At 34.7% G+C, this 22,690-nt stretch overlaps 1 protein-coding gene across 2 annotated transcripts in view; it reads right to left on the minus strand.

The window, feature by feature from the left end:
* Positions 1–22,690, minus strand: part of LOC149084890 (carbonic anhydrase-related protein 10-like) — a 353,124-nt gene that overhangs the window by 232,159 nt on the left and 98,275 nt on the right. For both annotated transcript variants that reach the window (XM_089232625.1, XM_089232624.1), the window contains exon 2: positions 4,662–4,712. In XM_089232625.1, the coding sequence (XP_089088751.1) occupies positions 4,662–4,712 (51 nt within the window). The remainder of the gene's footprint in view (positions 1–4,661; positions 4,713–22,690) is intronic.

The raw sequence follows: 22,690 nt of genomic DNA on the forward strand, positions 1-22,690 counted from the left end.
TCTTCAACAATAAAAGGAGGATCTCATACACGCACACACACAACGGTTCGCTAGTAATTTGCGTTATTCGTGTGTGCTGTTAGCTATGCACCCTGTATATTCATGCACATGATACACAAGAGAATTGATTAATAATAATTGAAAGCGGCTTCCAGAAGTATCAGTAAACCTAGGCAATGCTACAATTGCATTTCGCAGGAAATTTTGCTATCACTAGCTTGCGTTCTACCAGCACAAACCCTGTTCTCGAAGAATTGTCGCTAGATTCAATAGCATTCCACATACAGTAAAATATATTTTATCGGAGTAAGAAACTTTCTGTCAATCTTCTTCAATCCAAAACAATTACATGTATGTAGTAAAATCTCTTACATCATTATAAAAAATTAAATATTTCATAACTAATGTGATAACATACAAATCCTATGTTGATTTAGATTCGTTTTGACCAGTAACTCTCTGCAGTCTATCGCACGGAATTTTATCTTCAAGGAATCTCGAGGAATGAAATTTCAGTAATTTGTGAGATAATGAATCATTGAACAATTGTCACATAAACTCGAGACTTTATTCTGATAATAAGTATGATAAGAAGTAAGAAAACTATTTCGAACCAGCTTAGTTTTACACGGAAAAGATAAAATTTAGCTCATTAAAATTCTTGACTAATTAGTGTTACAAAGCGAATAATGGGTTGAAGCTCATATTTCGCTGGTTAAAACTTGTATGTGTTGATGTGAATTTAAAAGTGAAGATCCTTTCCACAAAAGCACACCGGGAAAAAAAAGTTGGCTAAAGCCTTGAGAATATTATTAAATTTTTGGGGGAATTGTTGTGGGTTTGCTTCAGAGCTTCTTTGTTCTCGAGTTTCGAAGTAAGTAGTTCGTGGAAGTGGCGAAGCCGACACTCAGCCTCCGACACGAGTCAATAGTTGTTTACGACTACCGAATCATAAATCACTGTCAGCTGAAATTAAACGAAAGCCACCCGTTGTTGTGTACTGTGTTAAAACGTGCTTGATATCATAAACAACTTAAAATTAATCTGGAGACTAATCAAAACAAAACTTGGATCCTACTTATATGATAGATGATGTTTCACATGCTGAACACAAATGTTTCTCAAGGATGTTAAATGCTATTTTAAATGTATTTAGTGCGACAAGATAAAAGGTGAGATAATAATTTATTTGATCGCTATCTTCATGAAACAAAGGTCAATCTGAATCAGATGAATTATCGTGGTTAAAATCACTGTTCGAACAATTTTTCATTCAAACGGATTAAATTATATATTTTAACGCTTTCGGTTACAATTATTCACTAACGAAATATCGATGAATCGGTTTTTAAATTAATCAAAATCATTAAAAATTAAGTTGTTTAAACGGCAATTGAGTTGTTTCATTGGGTCTTTGACACGTACTTGTATTTATATGGCTGATTCTCCCCATTCTGGTACTGTCAGAATATACACTGCATATGTCATTGAAAATATACTTCATGACTATATACATATTATATTCCCTATTCATCTCAAGTAAAATATTATTCATCATTATTTACATACATCTTAATTATCATATAGCATGGTTCACATCACTATTAACATGTTGTATCTCAAGTATGTTACTCATCATGTGGTGATGTTATATCACTATTATTAGTATCAATTATCATCACCATATGATATCTATTTGTTCTTGTGAAGGTGGCCGGTACTTTCAGTCACATTTCCAAATTTTTTGCAATCTTAGAGATTGTGTGAGATAACTCTTAAAAAGTGGCATCCCTATTTTCTAATACCAAATATGGCTTCAATGCACTACTGCATTTAATTGGCAGAGCGATGATGGAGGGGAGTATGAGCTGTTAAAGTCTCATCTACGGCATCCCGATTATACGAGTTAACTTTCAAGGACGGCAATTTACTTTTTCACATATATCTTGATGATGTGCACGTGTCAAAAAGTAAAATACGAAATATATTCAGTAAAAAAAACGATATATTTTTAAGATTTGCTTAAAAGCAAGATCCTTGATATAATCAATATATTGATCAAACAACGTTGAAAGAGCTAAATTTTTTTGCTTGAAATATCACTGTGTTTGTTTGTAAAATATGAAAACACACTAATTTTGTAAATTTTAAAGTTTGAATTTTTTTGTTTCCTTATTTTAAATTTTTTGGTACCATGAATATATCAAAATAATAAGAATAAAATAAGGAGATACGGTATATATATATATATATATGTGTGAATTTTCATGAACGGAAAACAAATGGATGCATTGATTAGTTTGCGAAGGAAGAAGAATTTTCTGTATCAGTGAACCACGGTTTACTGAGAATTCGCCTTTTAGAAAGAATTTCAATATATATATTTTCAAGGAATGTTCATCTACTGGAATGGATTAAATCAAGAGTTTGCTGAGAAGTGGATAGCATTTTGCGATGCGAAATCGCGGCAAAGATTTTCGATCGGTTCCTTATTAATTAACACGAAAACACGCCCTGGAATTTCGTAATTACAATGTCTCTCCGTTTGTCAAATGCTTATTTGATTGCAATCCGATCTGTCGTAGAAACATGTACAAACACACTCACACATATGAAAGCGGGTCTCTCAGGATCAAGCTCAACGTGAATAGCCTCAAAATCGCTAGTTTGGTCCAACTTTAATTACATAGTCTGCCTACTCATCTTAGGTCTTGCTTTGTCATCTCAAAGTTTTAATTAGCGAGGAAAAGTTTTCAAAGTAGACCACAAGACTAATTTACCGATGAGTTCTTAAAAAACTAACTGCTTTAGCTGTTTCTCAGTTACAGATTTTGAAAGATTTTTGGTTCACGCGAAACATTAAAATCCTGTTGGACATTTTGCCAATATACAGTATATCTTGAATTGTGCTTGATATTCTAAGATAATTCATTTTGTTTTTGTGTGTTTCAAGTTCCAGTTGGTTCAAGTTTCTGGCATTTTCATTTTCTTAAAAAATATACATGTACATATCATACACTATTTATACAATTACCATTCACCTACGATGAGTTGGTTCAAAATTCTTACGAAATAATTGAATATATACCTTCGCGTGCAGAAACATGACGAGTAATTGGAATTGTCAAAATTTATTGTCCGAGAGGAACCAACACAAAATGAAGACAATTGATAAGCTCTGATTAATCAGATAATTAATTAATGTGAATACTTTTGCAATGTGCTTTGACTGAAGCATTTATGGAAAATGGTATTAATTACTATTCAAATCTTTCAAACCTTCAGTCGAAAAATACTCATACTTTTATGGATACCTAATAATACATGGTGGACGAGAAGTTCTGGAACATTTAAAGAGATTAATAACAAATTAACCTATTTACATAAAAAGGTGCGGTTTGCAATGAAGTACTTACCATGACCTAGAATTATTTATCTATTTATTCCATATTGCTTGACCGAAGCCTATACAGAGGATTGCGGTGGAGAAGTTTGACAGAGACGATTAATGTTACAAAGGAAATCAGAAACTGTTGTACAATCAATAATATTTGACGGGAGGTTGCTCCAGTCGGTTCGAGGAAAAACTAAATTTGAAACCATCTGTGGATGCAAAGATGTGTTTCAATTTTTGTGAATGGTTAATTCTTTTTGAAAAGTATGAAGCTGGAGTAAGAAAATTCGAAGTGTCGATATGAAAATGGCCATGAAGGATTTTGAAAAAGAAAGATAATCGAGAGATACAATCTACGGGTAAAAAGCGGTTGCATATTGAGTTGGAGCTTGAGTTCAGTGACGGAGGCAGAGGATGACCAACAGTTAAGAATGAAGCGGTCGGATTTATTTTGAATAGATTCTAATTTGTATATATTGGAGAGTATGGAGGCATGACCTAGAATTTTTTTATGATGAAAAAAAAAATTCAAATTTTTTTTATGTTTAAGTTTTTTTGATGAATCGAAAAGTTTGAATTTTCCTCACAGGTGGCACTGTAAAACAAAAAACTTGACATCACACATAAAATGCAACACGAATGGTGCATAATTGATGTTTATCACAACTTAGGTCACAGAAAACCATCAAATGTCAATATGAGCATCCTTTATAGGACAGACTACATCTGAACGAGTGAAGGGTGCTAATGTGAAAATGTGGTAGTTTTATGTAGCACAAATTGTCATAAAATTAATTATGCACTGTTTGCGTTGCATTTAATGCGTGTTACGTCGAATTAACTGATTTACAGCGTCAGCTGTGAGCGAAATTCAAATTTTTCCTATTTTATGAAAAAAAGTTCCTAGACTCCTAGATAAGTATTTCAGTGCAGACCACATCTTTTTATGTTAATTGGTTGATTTTTTATTAATTTGTTATTAATTTTTAAAATGTGTCCAATAATAAAAACTTGTATTATTATTCTGTGATTATATCAGGCAAAGGATTGTTTACTCGTCCACATTATTAAACCATATCATACGCTTTTATCATATCACGTTGATAACAGATAATTATGTCAGGTTAATCACCCGAACTACTCTCTCTTTTAATATATATAAATAAAAATTCATAACGAACTTTGTTCTTTACTGTACCTGTTTAAGGCCTTCCGATGGTAAATTTTTATCTGAAAAATGTATAAAGAAAAGTAAAAGTGTACTTGCCTGATATGCCATCATACGTCCACCAATCCTCCCAGCTAGTAGAAACACCAGCTGTGGAAATAAAACATATATTTCAGTTTGCGATGATAGCATACAGGTGTAATTAAGAAAGATGAAACATTTCCAAAAATTATTCATACCCTTAAAAGTTTTGAAAAATTACCATTTATCAAATTGAAATATAAAATGCTCAAGAATCATTAAAAAATTGTTTTTGAATTTTCATTTGAAATAGAATTATTTAAATTCATGATAAATATTTCTTTTCTAAATTTACGAACGATATCAATAGATTAAAAATAATCTAATACGTCTCGTGATATTTTTGATTGCCTCGAAAGTCATTCCTCAAATTGAATATAGGTACACATATTTAAAAAAAAACCCCAGTAAACCAAAATTAAATGAAATTCTTAGAATTTTTCTTCGTTATTCATGCACGCCATATTTTATTTTAAATAAAAATATCTAAAAAAAAAAACCCCAGCAATTTCAAGTGTCGTGGGTTATTCATAAAAATTTGCGCGTTTTCTTCATCATAACTCAAAATGTATTACGTGGGTAAAGGAAAAAAAATTACCAGTTACTAAAACATCGTAAAAAAAAAACAACCTAGCATGTTAATAAGTAGCGAGCGATGTTCTCTGTTTTTTAAACTCCCGGTGCTGACACTGCAAATAAGTGATTTATTTTGGCTTGAAATTGGGAGCGAAAAAGCAAAAAAAAAAAAATCGATCGTAAGATGCGGTGAACACATGCAGTACATGCCGGCATTCATCTGCCAGCGCTAACTGAAAATGGTTATTAGGAATACCGAGAGAAAAAAAAAATTAAAAAAAAAAACTTCTAAAATATTTAAATTAATGTCCGCGTGCTTTAGATAATTTTAGATATTTGCCCTTGATGATGGTTGATTATTCACGTCTTCGTTCTTTCTATCCACTTCCTCCTGTTTTTCTTATACGATAATCATTTATGTCTGGAAAAGAATGCATTCGTTTCGACTCTCTACGTATGTACGAGTACATGTAGCCTATTATAGCGCCCCCCCCCTCCTTCCTCTTGATTAAGTATATTTTCACGGGAAAATTCACCGATAAAAATTCATAAATTCGCCACTACGCAATGTACCGATAAGACAACGTTGGAATTTCACCGATGGAAAAATCGTCGCTGGGAAAACGCGCCTATGGAAAAATCACCGCTTTGAAAATTATTCACCGACCATAACTCACTGTAACGCAATTCACGGATAGGAAAATTCGCCGACAGCAATTCACTGCAACGCAATTTACCGATAGGAAAATTCACCGATGGAAATATTACCGCTGTGAAAATTATTCGCCGTCAACTGTGTTCATTCGTCACCAAAGGGTGAGTGGCCAACTGCTTAAGCAAGTGAGCGGATGAGTGACTGAATTTGTTGGTGAATGGTCTAGCGAACAAGCTAGTGAATGAGTGAGTAACCGTATGAGTGACTAAGTGTGCGATCGCATAAGGAATTCACTCACTTTTTACCTGCTCATTCAATTGCTCACCCATTAACTTACTTATCAATTATCCCACTTGCTGACCCATTTACTCACCCACTTACTCACTTATTCACTCACTTGCTCATTAACCTACTCACTTGTTCGTTCACGAATTCCCTCACTCATTTGCTCATTCGCCAATTCCCTCACTCACTTGCCCGTTCACCAATTCCCTCACTCACTCGCTTGTTTACTCACTCCCTCGCTCATTTGCCAATGTCATTATGAGCTTTTAACTGAGTCGCGTCAATTGCACGGTCCCTTTAGGCATATATAACTTCCCAGGAAGGAAAGGAGCAGTGCTTCTGTAGCGTAGTGGTTAGCACACTCACCTAGATTGGGAGGGGACGCAGGTTCGATTATTGGCAGAAGCCTATAAAATTTCCCTCCAGAAATTCATCCGCACATTTTAACTAATTCTTCGCAACTTTCTAAACGGAATCTACAATAATCGCCCGAAATATAATGTTCTCCTGCAAATATTAAAACTTCAGAATACGTGGTACCTCAATACTTATGAATAATTCATTTCGAATCTTCAAACGAATACCGAACGATTCTTTTATATAAGAAATAATGAAAAGGGGGCATAAAAAATCTCCTGGTTATTGCCTTCATTAGTTTTCACCATCGTCGAAATCGTCGTTATCTGGATTTCTTACATAGCTGTGATTACAGTCGGATTCAGACCGACCTGACTTGGAACGAATTTATTTCACTTCCATTGTGGCTCCCTTTAATTGCTTTTTCGGATTATTGCCGTCCTTTGTGCTATTCGTGGTATTATTTACAACGGTTTCTCGGGATTATTAATGCCTTAAAAAATACACGAAAAAACAAAAACATTCGCTGGACATTTCTATGTGTTCGGAAATACAGTCGAACTTGGTTAATTCGAAGTCCAAAGTCAGTGGGAAAAAGTTCGAATTATCCAATTAATCTTTTCTGGATCTGTAAAGTTACTACAGATTAGAACTTAACCATTAACATTCACATAGGATCATAATTATGAATTATTAAAATTTTATTATCAGTTACTAAACTGTTTATTTCAATAATACAAATTTTAATTATTTATAATTACAGTGATCTTATCTGCTAAATTATTCCACTATTCTGGATTATCTATATGATAAATTATATTTATTGTCACAAATAAAACATGTATAAATATATTTATTGGGCTTGCATTTTAAAAGACTTGGTCACAACCGCGGTTAATGCAGCACGCGCTTGCTGCCAAACAGACCTCATGCCTCCTATAATGGGGACTCGTCATCTCAATGCATAGTAGTAAAGATAGATAGACGGGTTTTCCCAAGTCCACAATATCAAGGAAATAGACATTTATCTGGATATTTTAGCGAAGTTTACTCGGGAAGAAAATTCATCTAATTTCCGCCGGGAATCGAGCCCAGGTCTTCTTGAATATGGGCAAGTGCACTTTTATATACACCGCTACAGATACTACTCTGCTTTCCTTCACGCACTGTGGTGTAAGCCTTTGCTTTAGCGTCTTAGGGTGCGATTATAGCACACGCGTGTTTCCGATTCTGGAAACCCGATACGTCTCCGATTGGTTGAAAACCCGAATTTCAAGAATTGTTTTCCAGAAATGCAAACACGCGTGCACTATAATCGCACCCTAAGACGCTAAAGCAGAGGCTTTAGGCTCACTTAATTTTCTCTCTACGCCCGGAGACAATATGAAATTTTTTTCGCGTTCACCTCAGCATAACATCCAGAAAATGTCTATTCTATCTATCTATCTATTTCCTCACAGAGAGTAGTAGACTTTTTATTAACTTTTTATGCGGGTACCTTGTACTCAGAAACCCTATTAGAAAGTTTTTGATCTGTCTCTCCTGAGCCTTACAAAAAAATTCTGTTTTTACGTGCAATATTCGCAAAGATATTTGAATTCAAATATCGGAGAAAAGTTAGGAAAGAACTGCATATATACGAATGGACAACACTTCTTTACGTCATGTATGCCGTTCTTTCCCAACTTTGCTCCAAATTTTAAATTCAAATATCTCAATGAACATTGTACATACAAACGTGGAATGTTTTATGTTGGCGTCAGGAGAGACAGGGCAACAATTCTTTAATTGGGTTTTGAGGACAGGGTGCCGGTATAAAAAATTCGTTTTTCTATTTTAATACCTATACAACCCCTTGCAATATGAATGACGTATCTGAGTTCTACACGTTATTTGGATACTTTTCTCTAATCAGAAGTATGCTTCTAGGATGAACGGTTCGCAAGAGAATGCGGAAAAGAGGAATTATGGGAATCACCCTGTATAAAATGGACGGGTTAAAGTTGCATTTGTATAAGTCACATTTTTTTAGTTTTCCAGAAATTGACATAACGTGCAAGAGACTAATCGTCTAAATCGGAGAGCGTAATAAATTCAGGAACAGAAATGTTGTAATCTTATCATATTAAAGGTTTATATTAATTTAGCATAGAGGCTTGAATTGGAGTGAATTGATGCAATGGTTGCAATTTACTGATGACGGAAATGAAGGCTTACATCGCTATATATAACAAAACCAGTGACTTACACCACTGTATATGATTTACACAAGTGTATTTGTCAAAAATGGATATGAAGTAAACCAGAGAACCTCAAAAAAAAGATATTATTCTTATTAAAAATAAGTAATTGTGATCACAAATGGACAAAAGTCTAAGACTGGATTCGTTCATTATCATTTTCTGGCTTTGGATCAACATTTTTAACAACTTCCAATGGACAAAGATCATCAGGTGGTGTCTCTTCACGTTCAACAGTCGTTCGAAAGGAAAGGAAGAAATCATGTGCCACGGACGGAATGTATTCCAAAAGGTCCATCACGTTCTTCTCTTCTGCAACTGGTATTTCTCGTGGATACAATACATCGTGATAAACGTTCGCAAGAGATTATGATCTACCAGACCTTGCTGGTCGTAGATAAAGCACAGAGAATGCACGTCATCATTCTATGTTTATTTATACAGAAGAGTGTAAGGACGATTTTCTTCGAAATCCTTATCCATTGGACCTTCAATCCATTAATTTGATTATTGTTCTTGTTTTGTTTTTTTTCTACGTGTGATACAGTATTCCAAGTTATCAATACATTTGAAGTCATCATGCTCCATTTCGGTCAACGTGAATCTATTTTTTCTCCTGTATTTCTAAATAATACTACACCAGTCATCAGGAGTATAAATCAGTTTATTCTTTGCACATAAGTCAATCGATGCAAATTGTGTCATTTAGAAAATAAAAGTGGTCACTTACCATAAATTTATGATCAATAAGTTTCCTACACAGTTGTTATCGCTTTGTATGAACTTCGAGTAAAATGGTAACTTCAGCTTGCGGTTTTGGCCCGTGCCCGCATCACTGTGCATAATAATTTGCTTTGGTGATGAAGCTCTTGATTTCAGATGTTTGATAATGGAGAGAGTGTTTGATAATGGAGAGAGAGTTTGATAAAATCCACAAGAGCCATCCTCTTGTGATCCACTTGAAGCAGTGGTTTCATCCCAGCAATACATAAACACAGTACCTTTTCCACGTTCATTTCATCCCAAATTGTGAATATACATGCCCTGCTTGTAGTACGCAACATATGTATTATATACTGGGAAAGGACGAGCTTTTTCTAGGTCAAAAGTCACAGCATAGACAAAACCATCTTCAAGTGACTTCACTGCATCCTCATATCTCGCTTTCTCTACTTTTTTGAGATGGAGTTTCTGGTTTTTCTGTGTTTAGCTGTCGAATATTTCCTCATTCCCACATGCTTCAATTTTTTAGAGTCATAGGCTTCACATTTACTACAGGACTATTTGATTAACACCACCGTATAACTTTAACCTATCCACATATCGAAGTGTTTGCAAACGCAGTAGTGTAAGTCTGACACCACTTTGATGATGAACAAAACAGGTGTTTCCTTTATCGATAGAACTTTCACTGCCACCTATTAGCAGTTGAATGAAGCTCTGAGTTAAAACTCACGTTTTCTCTTAACGGATTCACTTATTTAGATTTTGTTTCTCTGCTCATTTTTTGAAAACTTACAAAACACTAACTTTAACCCGTCCAAATATTACTCTAACGTAGTAACAAAGTATTCATTATTGAAATAAAGATACAATATACGTTTTTTTTTTACGAACACAATGATGACAAAAATTGTCTAAAACATTAAACCATGCTGCGACCAGTAATGAAAATCAATGTATGTATATGCTTTATAAATACAGATAGAAACCCTCAACATGAAAAGTTCGTAAATGCACTACACCAATAGACGAAGATTTTTTCCCCTTACTATCGGAAAAGTACAGAGCGAGTATTTCGTCAAGATTTATCTCTCATCTCCAAACATCAGGTAATTACGTGCAGAGATATCTGATCTCGACTAGTCTTACTTTAGGGCAACTTAAATTGAAATCAATGACGTTCTCGACCAATCTTGCTAAAAGTGTTTTTCATTCAAGATCAATTGGGGTATTTGAATGGAAGGTATAAAAATTAAATGCATACGATTTAATATTAAATAAAAATAATACATATACGCATTTACCGTATAATTAAAAACTATCGGAAATCCCAATGGCCTTGGTAAAACCGATTTATTATTTGAAGCATTTGCGTTATTTTTTCTTGCTCGAATAACGGTGTTAAAACACCGTTAATACCAGACAATTTGACCTGTCACGAGAGATGACAAACAACGGTTGGATACAGACATGTGTCTCATTTCTTTTACTTACTTCTTCAATTTTTTTCAGAAGCATTTAGTTATATTTATACCACACACCGGCAAATCACATGATTCTACTTCATCTCAAAAATATATGTCCTTCGGACATCTTTAAGAGAAAATATGGTGGAAAATTGTGATTACTTCCACATTACGGTAGTAATGCCCATAAAACCCAAGGCCATATAACAAGGGCTGTCTGATGAGGAGCCGGTGTCGGTACCAGCTGACATCAAGCATGACGTCATTTCCCTGCAGAACCAAGTGCGCCTGTTTCACTACCTTGTTAATTACGGTAGTTTGCACAATCACTGTACTACCCATTTTACTGAATTCTTTCCAAAAATTTTCTTTTCGATTATTTTTTTATTATTAACAAGAACCACAAAAATAATAATAAATAATTGATAAATAAATATATATATATACCATCCACGCATACCAGTGACACTAAAACAATAACATAAACGAGAGATCACTCACAATTAAAACAACAGTACAATAAGCAACTAAAATTTAAAACAATCCTCTTCAATACTGTATGTTTTGTAAGCTGATGTCGTCTGCGGGAAAAAAGTTGCAGGACCGTGCGTCACACCGCGCAACACCGAGGCTGCGCCCAATGAGCAAAGGCAGCAAGCATAACATCAAAGAGATGAAACAGCTCTTACTATATAGCCCTGATGAAAACAGTGCTATCTCAACTCATTAGTCCATCCAAGAATGATACGAGCGCCTCATGTCCATAGGGGCCTACATGACCAGATCTGGTGACATGATTTTCAGGAGTATGTCCACGGACATAATAAAGGCTGTCTCGTGACACAACGGAATCGGTACCAGCTGACGTTATCACCCTGGCAGAACCGGTTAATTGTCATTGGCTACCCTGGTATTTCAAGGACGTGATTTAGTTGAAACTACTAGAGCAGTGACGCCACGCACCTGATTCGAGACCACGCCCACTGGGCCAAGGCGGCAAGAGCAACTTCAAATGGATGAGACAGTCCTTACTATATAGGCTTGAGCATGTGCGCGTGTGTCGATGTGTAAGCTTATTACGGGGTCCGAGACCATCACTTTGACATGAAAACCATGATGTTGAAACGGTTGCATAGAGCTCACACAAGGAGGAAAATTCACTGAACACCAAGTTCAGTTACGAAAGTTTTTGCTCAATATAAAAAATTCATTTATACAAATTGATTACTCAAAAATGTATTCAATAAATAATGGGGCGAACTCGGATTATGGACAAAAGCAGTAGGACGACGCCTCGGCTAGAGCGGCAATAATTCGCAGTCCGGACTGATTCTCATAGAGAGCAATGTTAATGAACCTTGCTTATAAAGTCGACAAATATAAAGCACCTCGGATATAACGACAAATTTTTCCTAACTTTTTCTTCCGCTTCAATGAAGTTTTCCCAAGAAATTCCCAAAATTAAAGCTGATCATATTCAGAAATTGTTGTTATATTTATACCTAACGTATTTTTATTACATGTGTGACGGTCCATTTTCCCGTTGACGTAATCAATATAAAAAACACTTCCGTATTTTCCCCTTACTGACTTTTCTTTTTACAAAAATCGTCTCGTTTTTTGCAAAGAAAAACTTCAAAGAGAAACGTTTCAACTTTTCCCAGGGGGGGGGGGCAAACCACATGTACTCAACGTATGTATATATATCTGTATATATATATATATACCATTTTTAGTGTATTTTCAAAAGCCAGGGGGTGGCAACGGTCCCCCTGCCCCCCCCCCTGAATGACGGGCCTGAGATTCCCAATCTTTACTAAAACCTGGAATGAAGGAAATTTGCATATACTATAAATTGTGTTATAGTGAATATGACACGTATCACTGTATTTCTCGCCAAATGTTATTTATAAGTAGAATTTGGTGATTTCGCTGTCATTTAGCGACATACTTCACGACAATCGGCGATGTGTCACGTATTATTTAGCTGTATTTTCCGTATTTTCGATAAAATGGTCGATCAAATATGGTCACCCTAATCCACAAATAAAAAAAACCATGCTTCTCATGATTGCCTCTGATTAAATTTTTCTTCAAAAATGCTCCTTAAAACGTCACCATTGGTTGTAAGGATATCTCTGTTCTCTAACGAAAAAATTTTGCGGAATCTCTGTCGTTATAACCGAGTTTGACTGTATAATGTTTAACTCGGTTATAACGGCAATAATTTTCATTTCCGAATAATATCCGTCAATGCCCGAGTATAATGTTAATGAACCTTGCTTTTGACGTCAATAAAAACACAACGAACTCAGATATAACGACACATTTTTGTCGTTATTCCATATTATTCATCATAATAAGAGTGATAATATGACTCATATACGCAGAACATTTCCTAATTTTGCCCTCCCCGATATATATATATATATATATATATATCGGAGAATGTATATATATATATATATATATATATATATATACATTCTCCTAATTAATTTTCTCCAGATTATAATATCTCCGGGAATATTGCACTTAAAAACGTGGGATTTTATTTGCTGAGCTCAAGAGAGACAGGACAACAATTTTCCAATTGCGTTTTTGAGGATAGGGTGTCCGTATAAAAACTATAAAAAATATTTTTTTTATTTTGTTAACTAACGAACCCCTTGCAACATGAATGACGTATCTGAGTTCTACACATTATTTTAATAATTTTTCTGATTGGAAGTATGCCTCTAGGATCAACGGTTTGTCAGGGGAATTAAAAAATCACCTTTGATTATTATACTGTTGGGAATCCGATTGGAAAAATTCTAATACCAAATAGAAATGCGAAAATGTTATTTAATTTTTGTAGAAAAACATGCATTTGTAAATTTGGGAAATGATAAAAACAAAAACTCGCGTTAAAAACAATTAGTTTTTCCGACTAATCAGCCGTATTATTTTTTTTCCAACGGAATCGAAGAAGTAACGCGAAGAAAATGTTCGCTCTCAACATGTGTATTATCGACGCACTTGAGAAGTCACCAGACTTACCTTCGCTTGATAAGTTTGACAGAGAAGGGTAATGTTTGCGACACTCATTCACCACAGAGGACAGTTCTCTTGGGAAAAGAAGCGCTTCCTTCTGGCCGCCAGACGAAATTGTCTTTTCTTTGTTGCTGCTGCTCTCTGATCTTTGCTGTTTACACAACCACCCTTCGTCAGGATCCCAAAGCGAACCAATACCAACGTGTTAGCCGCAAAAGACACCGTTAATCTTTTACTCGGATTTTAGGAAAATGCCAGTTTCGTTGAAATCTTCGTCCTTTTTGCGATCGATTTTTTTTTGTTATAGCAAGATCACCATAATAACAGGAATGCATATGTGGGAACGCATAGCATTTTTTGACGAATGCTTGCCCTTGTTAACCCTTATTTGACCTAAATAACCGTTACAAAAAAGGGAGGGATGAAGAGGGTTTAGATGCCTTATTCGTTGGTGTCTTCTAAATATGAAGTAATTTGCATAACTTATAGATGTTAATTATGGCTATAAGTACTAGTGAAAATTGAACATATTTGCTGTGTTTTCAATTTTTTCTCCCCATGAAATACATCTAAAATTACTGCGGACTTGCTCTAGCCCTGCATTTTTTGCCAAGAGTTATTCATTACAAATAATTGGCAATTTCTCCAACAATTGGCAACATTTTCAGCGAGAATTGGCGACGTCACGTATTTATGGTCCCCCATTCTCCGTATTTTTTCCTGGTCAAATATGGTCGCTCTTTTCATAATAAAACAAATTCAAATATTTAATTTTATCTGGTTTTAGTTTTCATCAACTTTTTATCATCTAAAATTTGACCTAATCCATATAATTTGAATGTCAGTTTGCACAAAGTCGAAAAAATAAGGATTAGATTAATCCTTTCACGACCATAATATAAAAAAAAATGAAATAATTATCTTATAAATTTTTTGGTGGGTCATTTAAGTTTTAATTAAAGCCTAAAAACAAAAAAAAAATATTTTAAGCAAAATTATTTGGTACAAAATGAATTAATTAACCTGGTAATTGAAAGTTTTGTCCGCACTATACGCTTGCTATAAAAATAAGAGTACCAATTCAAATATGTTGCATAATACATAATAATGAATGTTTGTTTTTGTACAAGGTAAACCATAATTTGTTTAGTTACTTTTTGTTAGAAAGCATTTTGTAAAAGTATTGTTTTACTGCATTACACAAAAGTGTAACGCCGTAAACAATTTCATATGGGCGAAGCACCTAACTCAAGAGTGTTTAGCCTTTTAGAGAGTGCGGGCCATTTCATTGACTTGAACACGTGTCGAAGACCACTCAAGTGATCTGGAAATGTGTCGTGGAATGCTTGAATAATCTGTAAATGTGCCGCGGGTCACTGAAGTGATACGGAAATGTGAAGCTGGGTGCTTAAGTGATCTGAAACTGTTCCGAGGACCACTTAATTGAAGTGAGAATGTGCTGCGGATAATTTAAATTATCTGGGAATGTGCAACGGATATCACTTAATTGTTGCTAGAATGTCCCGCGGAGCTTTTAAGAGAACTGTAGCAGCGCCCCAGGTCACATAAATAATCTGTAAATGTGCCACAGATCGCTTAAGTTGTCTGCAAATGTACTGCTTAGTCCATGTTTACAAAATTATGTTTTTGGTCGCGGGTCACATTACATGACTCCGAGGGCCACATCTGGCCCACGGGCTAAAAGTTGAGCCTGTATGATTTAACTGAATTTTATTAATTCACATATATAAAACATTAGTTGTCCGACTTGTACTGTCATCTAGTAATCGTAACACCCAAAAACGCGTGCAAGGGATGTTATGAAAGTATAAAAATTGCTAGTACTCAAACGTCTAAAGTACCATCACTAATGAAAGGAGTTAAGGTATATATCATGACCTCTGAGTATTCAAAAAATGTAGATTTTTCAAAAATTACTTAAAAAATGATTCATTAAATCGTAAGTTACATAATGTAAAAACTTCGTGCTTCAATCTGTTACTTATTCTTTCAAAATAAAGGAAAGAAGTTATGAATGTGTGTCAGTGTAAAAGTATTCAAGAAACAATCTTTGAACGTGTTTTCTCAGATCGAAGTTTTTGAAACCCATCCGTAAGATAAATAAAACTGCTGTACCAAAAATTTTGAAATCTCGTAGAAATGTTTATTCGAAATAAATAAGTAAAAAGTGGACCTTCGGTTTAGAAATTGACTAATGGGAAATATTCAAGTAATACTGAATTCAGATTTTTGAAATTTGTCTTTTTTTTCCAACTTTTGAAATTTCATAAAATTCTAACGAATGATCAGACATTCACATTTGACGTTAATGAACATGTTGTATAAATATTTTATCAAAATTTCAGAAATGTTGATGTAGTTTCTTTTTATTTTATTTGACGACAATCTCAAAAACTGCTAGCTGAGAAAATCACGTTTGAAGCATTTTTTTTTGTATACATTTACATAAAAATTCGTTTTTTTTCTATTCAATTTTACAAGAAAAAATTGACAAATTGATGCAACATATTTTCAATTTAATGTGTCTTTTGGAGTATTTTACAAAGTAATTTCCGAAAAACTGACTTTAGGGATCGCGAGAAAAACCTCTTAATTACAAATCAATATTTTCTGCAATCCGAGAAGTACATATTTTTCAATTTCTATATACATAGAGAGTTATTTTCAATATGATGTTCTAAAATCACTTTTTTAAAATGAAATTTAATTAAAATATATACGTGACATGTCTTGAACATAAAACAAAGTTATTAAAACTTTAGCAATCAATTAAATTTCAATTAAAACCACATTGTATTTTCAGAGTTTGTAAGTAATTATTAAAATATTGTGAAGTGTTTGTTCTTCGCGTACGTAAAATGGAATGTAAACGTAATAACATTAGAAGATATATTAAAAATTCGACATCAATGTTATAATACAACACGCCAAGTATTAGGGTTATCAGACGTAACACCAGATTAAACACCGTAATTTTGAAAAAAAAAAAAATCTTTATGTCCGTATATCTTTAATATCATGCACATCAATCGACAGCCAAATTGTAGCGCGAGCCCCGCTTAGTGAAAACAAATTTACAGTATGGAAAATCTTTTTTTCATATATAAGGATTACACACGTTAATTTGTAATTAGATATAACGCCAATCTCGTTATAGCGCCAGAAATCTGCGAGATAAATGGTGGTGTTGCATTATGATTCCGCTGTATTTGTTATGACATAAATCCTAACTGTACCGTAAATTATTCCTTGTTTTTTTCAATGCGTCTGTATTTAAATGAAAGAAATAAATGAATTAAAAATTAAGTGGCATGAAAGAAAGCATTGTGGGGGATATGATCGAAGTGCTCAAAATTATAAACGGGATGGATAAAATGGATCACGAGTTATTAAATAATCGTCAATCAACAGATTCGACAGGGGAGGGGGGCACCAGTATCTATTGGTAAGGGACAATTTTAGGTAGTAGTGTCACAGGGTTTTTCTCTAATAGGGTCGTAAATAAATGGAATGGCTTACCTCCAGGGGTCGTGAATTCTAAACAAGATTGACAAGTTTAGAACGAAATACGATAAACATATAAGCCGAGAAGTTATACATACTTTGATGAGACAACCATAATTTTTTATTGGCGGTATGTATATTTATATTTTTACATAATCATCGGTGTTTTATTACTCTAAGTAGGTTGCCGTATTTTTTGATATAGTTTGCCTATATATTCGACATCCTTATTTTTATTAGCATCTTTCTTTAGCCACCTCGTTGAGCATTTTGCGTGTTGTGGCCTTTGTATTTGTATGTATATAAAGCATAACATTGAAAGCTGTGAAGTTAGTTAAACTAGGCTAGTCATGTGCACCCTTTTTGGTATATAGAAAAAGGGCTACTATTTGTGGACACGATTTCATTTTGTTCATGGGAAGGACACTTGAGCGTACTGCCGTGTGCCAAATTGACATGATTCTCTCTCTTTGTTCAGCGATTCCGTCCAATGTAAATGTAGTCAGGCGCTGGTATCGTGGTGCCAGAGTTGAAAATGTGTTTGAATATCCTGAGAGATACATAATCTCTACTACGCCATTAAGAAATAAAATGTCTATCTTTTGGGGCTTTTGCAACACGCTATTCAATTACATCTGTTTGACGATGCGTAGGTAGTTGACCTAACGAAGCATAAATTAAGAATTTACATCAATGTTTGCTCACGTATTGAAACTAGCTTCGACTTTTTTCTACCCAACCTAGCAAATCCTTTGAAAAAGACACATGTAAAGACAATAAATAAGTAATATTCGAAGCACTTGATAAAAAAAACACGTTTTTCATCAGAAAAAGAAGGTTTATAAAAACTTGGGGAAGATTTCTGTTTACTATATATAGGCAAACAAAAGTATTTTTTCCGTAATCTCGTGGCAACAATGAATTTGAAACACAAGGGACAGTGTTTCTTATTTCGTAGCAGATAAGGATGACAGATACTGATTTGAGCGGAAAAGAATAAAAAAAGTCTTCTTTCTCTCTCTCTCTCTCTCTCTCCGAGAAAACTAATTCAATTTCGGAACTATATAGCAAAATGAAAAACTGCTCGCAGTTCGACAAACACAAGCTGAATTGCTTGCCGTCCGAGCTTTTATTTTTACTAAAGCTTTTCACCTGATGAAACAGGCTCCGTCTATAGACGGACTGGAAGCAAGTTGCACAGAAAAATAGACAACCGCCTATCTGTCTCAAGGAAACCAACATATTTCATTTTACTGTCTTCGCTCGAACAGAAGCGAGTAAACAAAAGGGCACGAGTTCAAGATCCCCCCTTTTCCGTTATAATATTATAAATATATAAAAGAATAAAACCGAGGTGTATGATATGATAGCACTACATTTCTAAGTGCCTATAGAAGTGCTAAAGCAAAAAAGACGAAGAAACAAGATTCGTTGCTCATCTCTCAAGAAAAAGCATCAAGGAGAAAACATAATGCAATTCTGAATATTTTGTAAACCTGATTATAACTTAGGAGCAAATCGTGAAGTAGAGTCACGTTCCGCTCATCTATCGCTGCATTGTTATCCTCATGAACTAGTTTTTATTTTGTGATCTCTGTTGTTTTGGACTATGCTTAATATATTTATGCACTTCCAGTGTGTGTATGTGTAAAGAATGAAATATTGCTATCCACTGAGTGTTTGTATCATAAATAAAAGCCCAAGAGATAGATAGAGATTAGGATTAGAGCGTGTGTTAGAAATAAGTTTGAAATTTAAGCTTTCAGTGAAACAGATTCTTCATAACACAGTTGAAATGATGCGATATTTGATGCCATTGCGTTTGTGTAACGCAATGACATCAAACACCATTCTTTCATATTAATCCAGAATGATCTCTCAACCTGTATATATTGATTGCTGTATTTTGTTAAAAATTGCATGCTCCATACTTGAATAAATTTTGTTTTCAAAAAATTTAACAGTCAAGAAAAAATTCCTTCATGACAGTGGATAGAAACTACGTTGTCTGTTTTTTGCAACTCTTTAGGTGGAATATATCTAATGATAAAGCACTATAATGAATATATGATAATATAGATGAGGCAGATCTGTGCCTGATTTGGTTCAAATCAAGCACAATTTGTTTTTATTTCACTTTAGTCAAATAGTGATTGAAGCTTTTGGATCTACTACATAATAAAGATAACACATGTTTGCCCTGATAGGTCTCTAAAGATGATATAAACTTCAAGAAATTAAACAAAGCAAGTAGCGGAAATTACTAAGCTTCCAAATGGCCGCCATTAAAGGAATAATACATCATTTTTTAGATTTATTGCTCCCGAAGATGTCCGTCATTTGATTCGTCCGCGAGTGAAACATAAAAAAAATTATTTCCCTCCCCCCCCCCGATGCTAACAATATAACCGTGCTTTATTTTATATGATTATTAGTTATTTTATCATATTTCCTTATTTTGATCGCTAGGCTAACTGTTTTCTTTTAGAAATATGTTAGCAGCGAAACGAACAGTAATGCGTAGGATAGAAATATTTAATACGAATAATAGAATTTTTATTTGCATTTTTTAGTCAAAGTTGTGTTATTATTCAACAAAATTCAATTTCGATTTCCGCCTCGAGTTCCCGCATCCTGGTACTGCAGAGATCAAAATTACTGCACCTATGAAATTAGATAGTTTTAGCTATTTCTAATCTGGCAAATACGGATATTGATATGCACTGCGATACACAATCTCATTAATTTTTCTGAATAACATATCCTTATTTTAATATTGAAAATAGTTTCAATACAAATTTAAAAAAAAAATAAATGAGCAAAGAAAGTCATGGTTTATCATACCAAATATTTTACGCAATTTTGTGTCTATTACTTCATTACTTATATGTCTTGTAGATAGAATAAAATATAAAGAGAAAAATACACAAACAATAAAAACTTTATATTGAAAATGCAATTACACAGGTACGATATATGATATAAAATATGCCATAATAAAACCCAACAAGAATATTTTTGTAAATCCTCTACTTTAAAGTCTAAAAGTGAATTTAATGGTATATTTTAGAGTGAAAAAAAATAAATACACCAACAACGCGTGAAGTATATCTAGTTCTCAGACCAGGAATTGAATCGTCAAATTTGTTCTTGGAATGCAACAAGCTCCAAGTATCTCGAATGTGTTATGTACCTTTCTACGAATGTTCTCTCACTGATACATTCAGAAGAAAGAACACTAAGAAAGAGAGAAAGAAGTACTTCGTACAACAACAACAGCAGATGAAGAGGAATAGGAATATAAAAAAATAATAATAATAATAAAAATCTCTAGAGGTGCAAAACCATTTTCCAGTATATTATTTTCGCACTGGCGAACAGCTGGTGTAAAACGTTTCGTTGAAGGAAGACTCGCTTCATTGCAATTCCCTGGACTTAAGTGATTCACTGCTTGCTGAGCGAAGGCAAATCCCAATGGACCACGATTCGTTCAGGTCGCCTTTTTTTTTATGTGTTATTCTCATTTTTATTTGCTGCTGTTTTCTAACTTTACTCTTCTCCGCGTTGAAAGCCATCGATTTGCCCACAACTAATTTTCTGTGTTTCCTCACACGCAATTGTTGAAATTATTCCTTAACTTCCAACAAGATCTTTTATAAGAACTTTTTTTGTTGTTGTTGTTAAAGATCTGCTGTATCTACTTATCTGTTTTATATTTGTAATGTTTTAGTGGTGTATACAAGTAGGCGCTGCTGATTGGAATCAAGAATAACGTTATCATTTTAGCTATTATTATCACTTTCGCAATGTACGGAACGGGACAATATCATAACACGGGAAAAAAATTGGTTTATAGGTACCGGGACTATACTGTTGGTGTTACGTTATTAATCGTTGAATGTTTTTTTATGCGCGCTTTGAAAATAAGATTTACACTCATGTCCATAAATTAAGGATAATGCCAGCTCCGGCAAATAAAGGTTCAGAAACAAAACAAACGTTACTTATTCATAAAGCCCATTTATTAAACAAAAGATAAAGAACAAAAACGATGGTGTATGTATGATACCATTCATAAAAACTACGATTTTTGCTCCCTGGAGCAATTGTAAAAAATATCTTCTTTACAAAAACTTACTATTACATGGTTGGTATGATGGTTAATACATTGTATGTCTCCCATGCGATGAAATACAGTCCCTACAACGCCTAGGCATGCTGAGTATCAAATTATCGATCTGATCTTGGGGAAGATCACTCCACTCAGCAAGCAATGCTCTCCGAAGTTCCGGTACACATGTAGGAGGTGGTTGACGGGCTGCAACTCGTCGGCCAAGCATGTCCCACACATGCTCTATCGGATTCAAGTCAGGTGAGAATGCTGGCCATTCCATACGGGTTATATCCTCAGATTCAAGGCATTCGTTTACGATGTTTGCTCGGTGAGGACGGGCGTTGTCATCCATAAACACAAATTCTGCGCCCATGGCACCCCTAAACAAACGTACATGTTGTTCCAGAATGATGTCCCGATAAATTTGGGCTTTCATGGTTCCGGTTTGAACATGCAGATCTGTTCTGGAACCCAGTATAATTCCACCCCAAACGAGCAATGCTGCACCACCGTAACGGTGTCGTTCAATGATGTTGTCTTGGTGGTAACGGGTACCTGGCGTTCTCCATATGAAAGTCCGACGTGAATCAGACTGCAAGCTAAACCTGGACTCGTCAGAAAACATCACACAAGCGCCCACTGTGACGATGTCCACATTGCATGTTCTCTACTCCAGGCTAATCGCTGCCGACAGTGAGTTGCCGTGAGCGGAACACATCTGACAGGCCTGCGAGCATATAGACCAATATCTCCCAAACGTCTGTACACGGTTTGCCTTGAAACTGTGGTACCCGTGGCTGTAGATAGCTGACGAGACAGGTCGGATACTGTGCTCCGTCTGCTTCTTTTGGCAGTTACTGCCAAATACCGGTCTTCATTCGGCGTTGTAACTCGGGAGCGACCTGTACTGCAACGTCTACTGACATTTCCGTTATCTTGGAATCGTTGCCAAAGCCTAGAGATGACACTTTGGGCAATTCCAAGTTCCATCTGAGTACGCCCACATTCCAGGTGGCCGATAATTCTACCGCGTAAAAAATCATCCACATGCGTCCTCTGTGTCATAACTA

The sequence above is a fragment of the Pholcus phalangioides genome, unplaced genomic scaffold (assembly GCF_987345545.1).
Source record: "Pholcus phalangioides strain wild (caught in Gottingen) unplaced genomic scaffold, Ppha-v1.0 ptg000007l_1, whole genome shotgun sequence".
NCBI classification, from domain to species: domain Eukaryota; kingdom Metazoa; phylum Arthropoda; class Arachnida; order Araneae; family Pholcidae; genus Pholcus; species Pholcus phalangioides.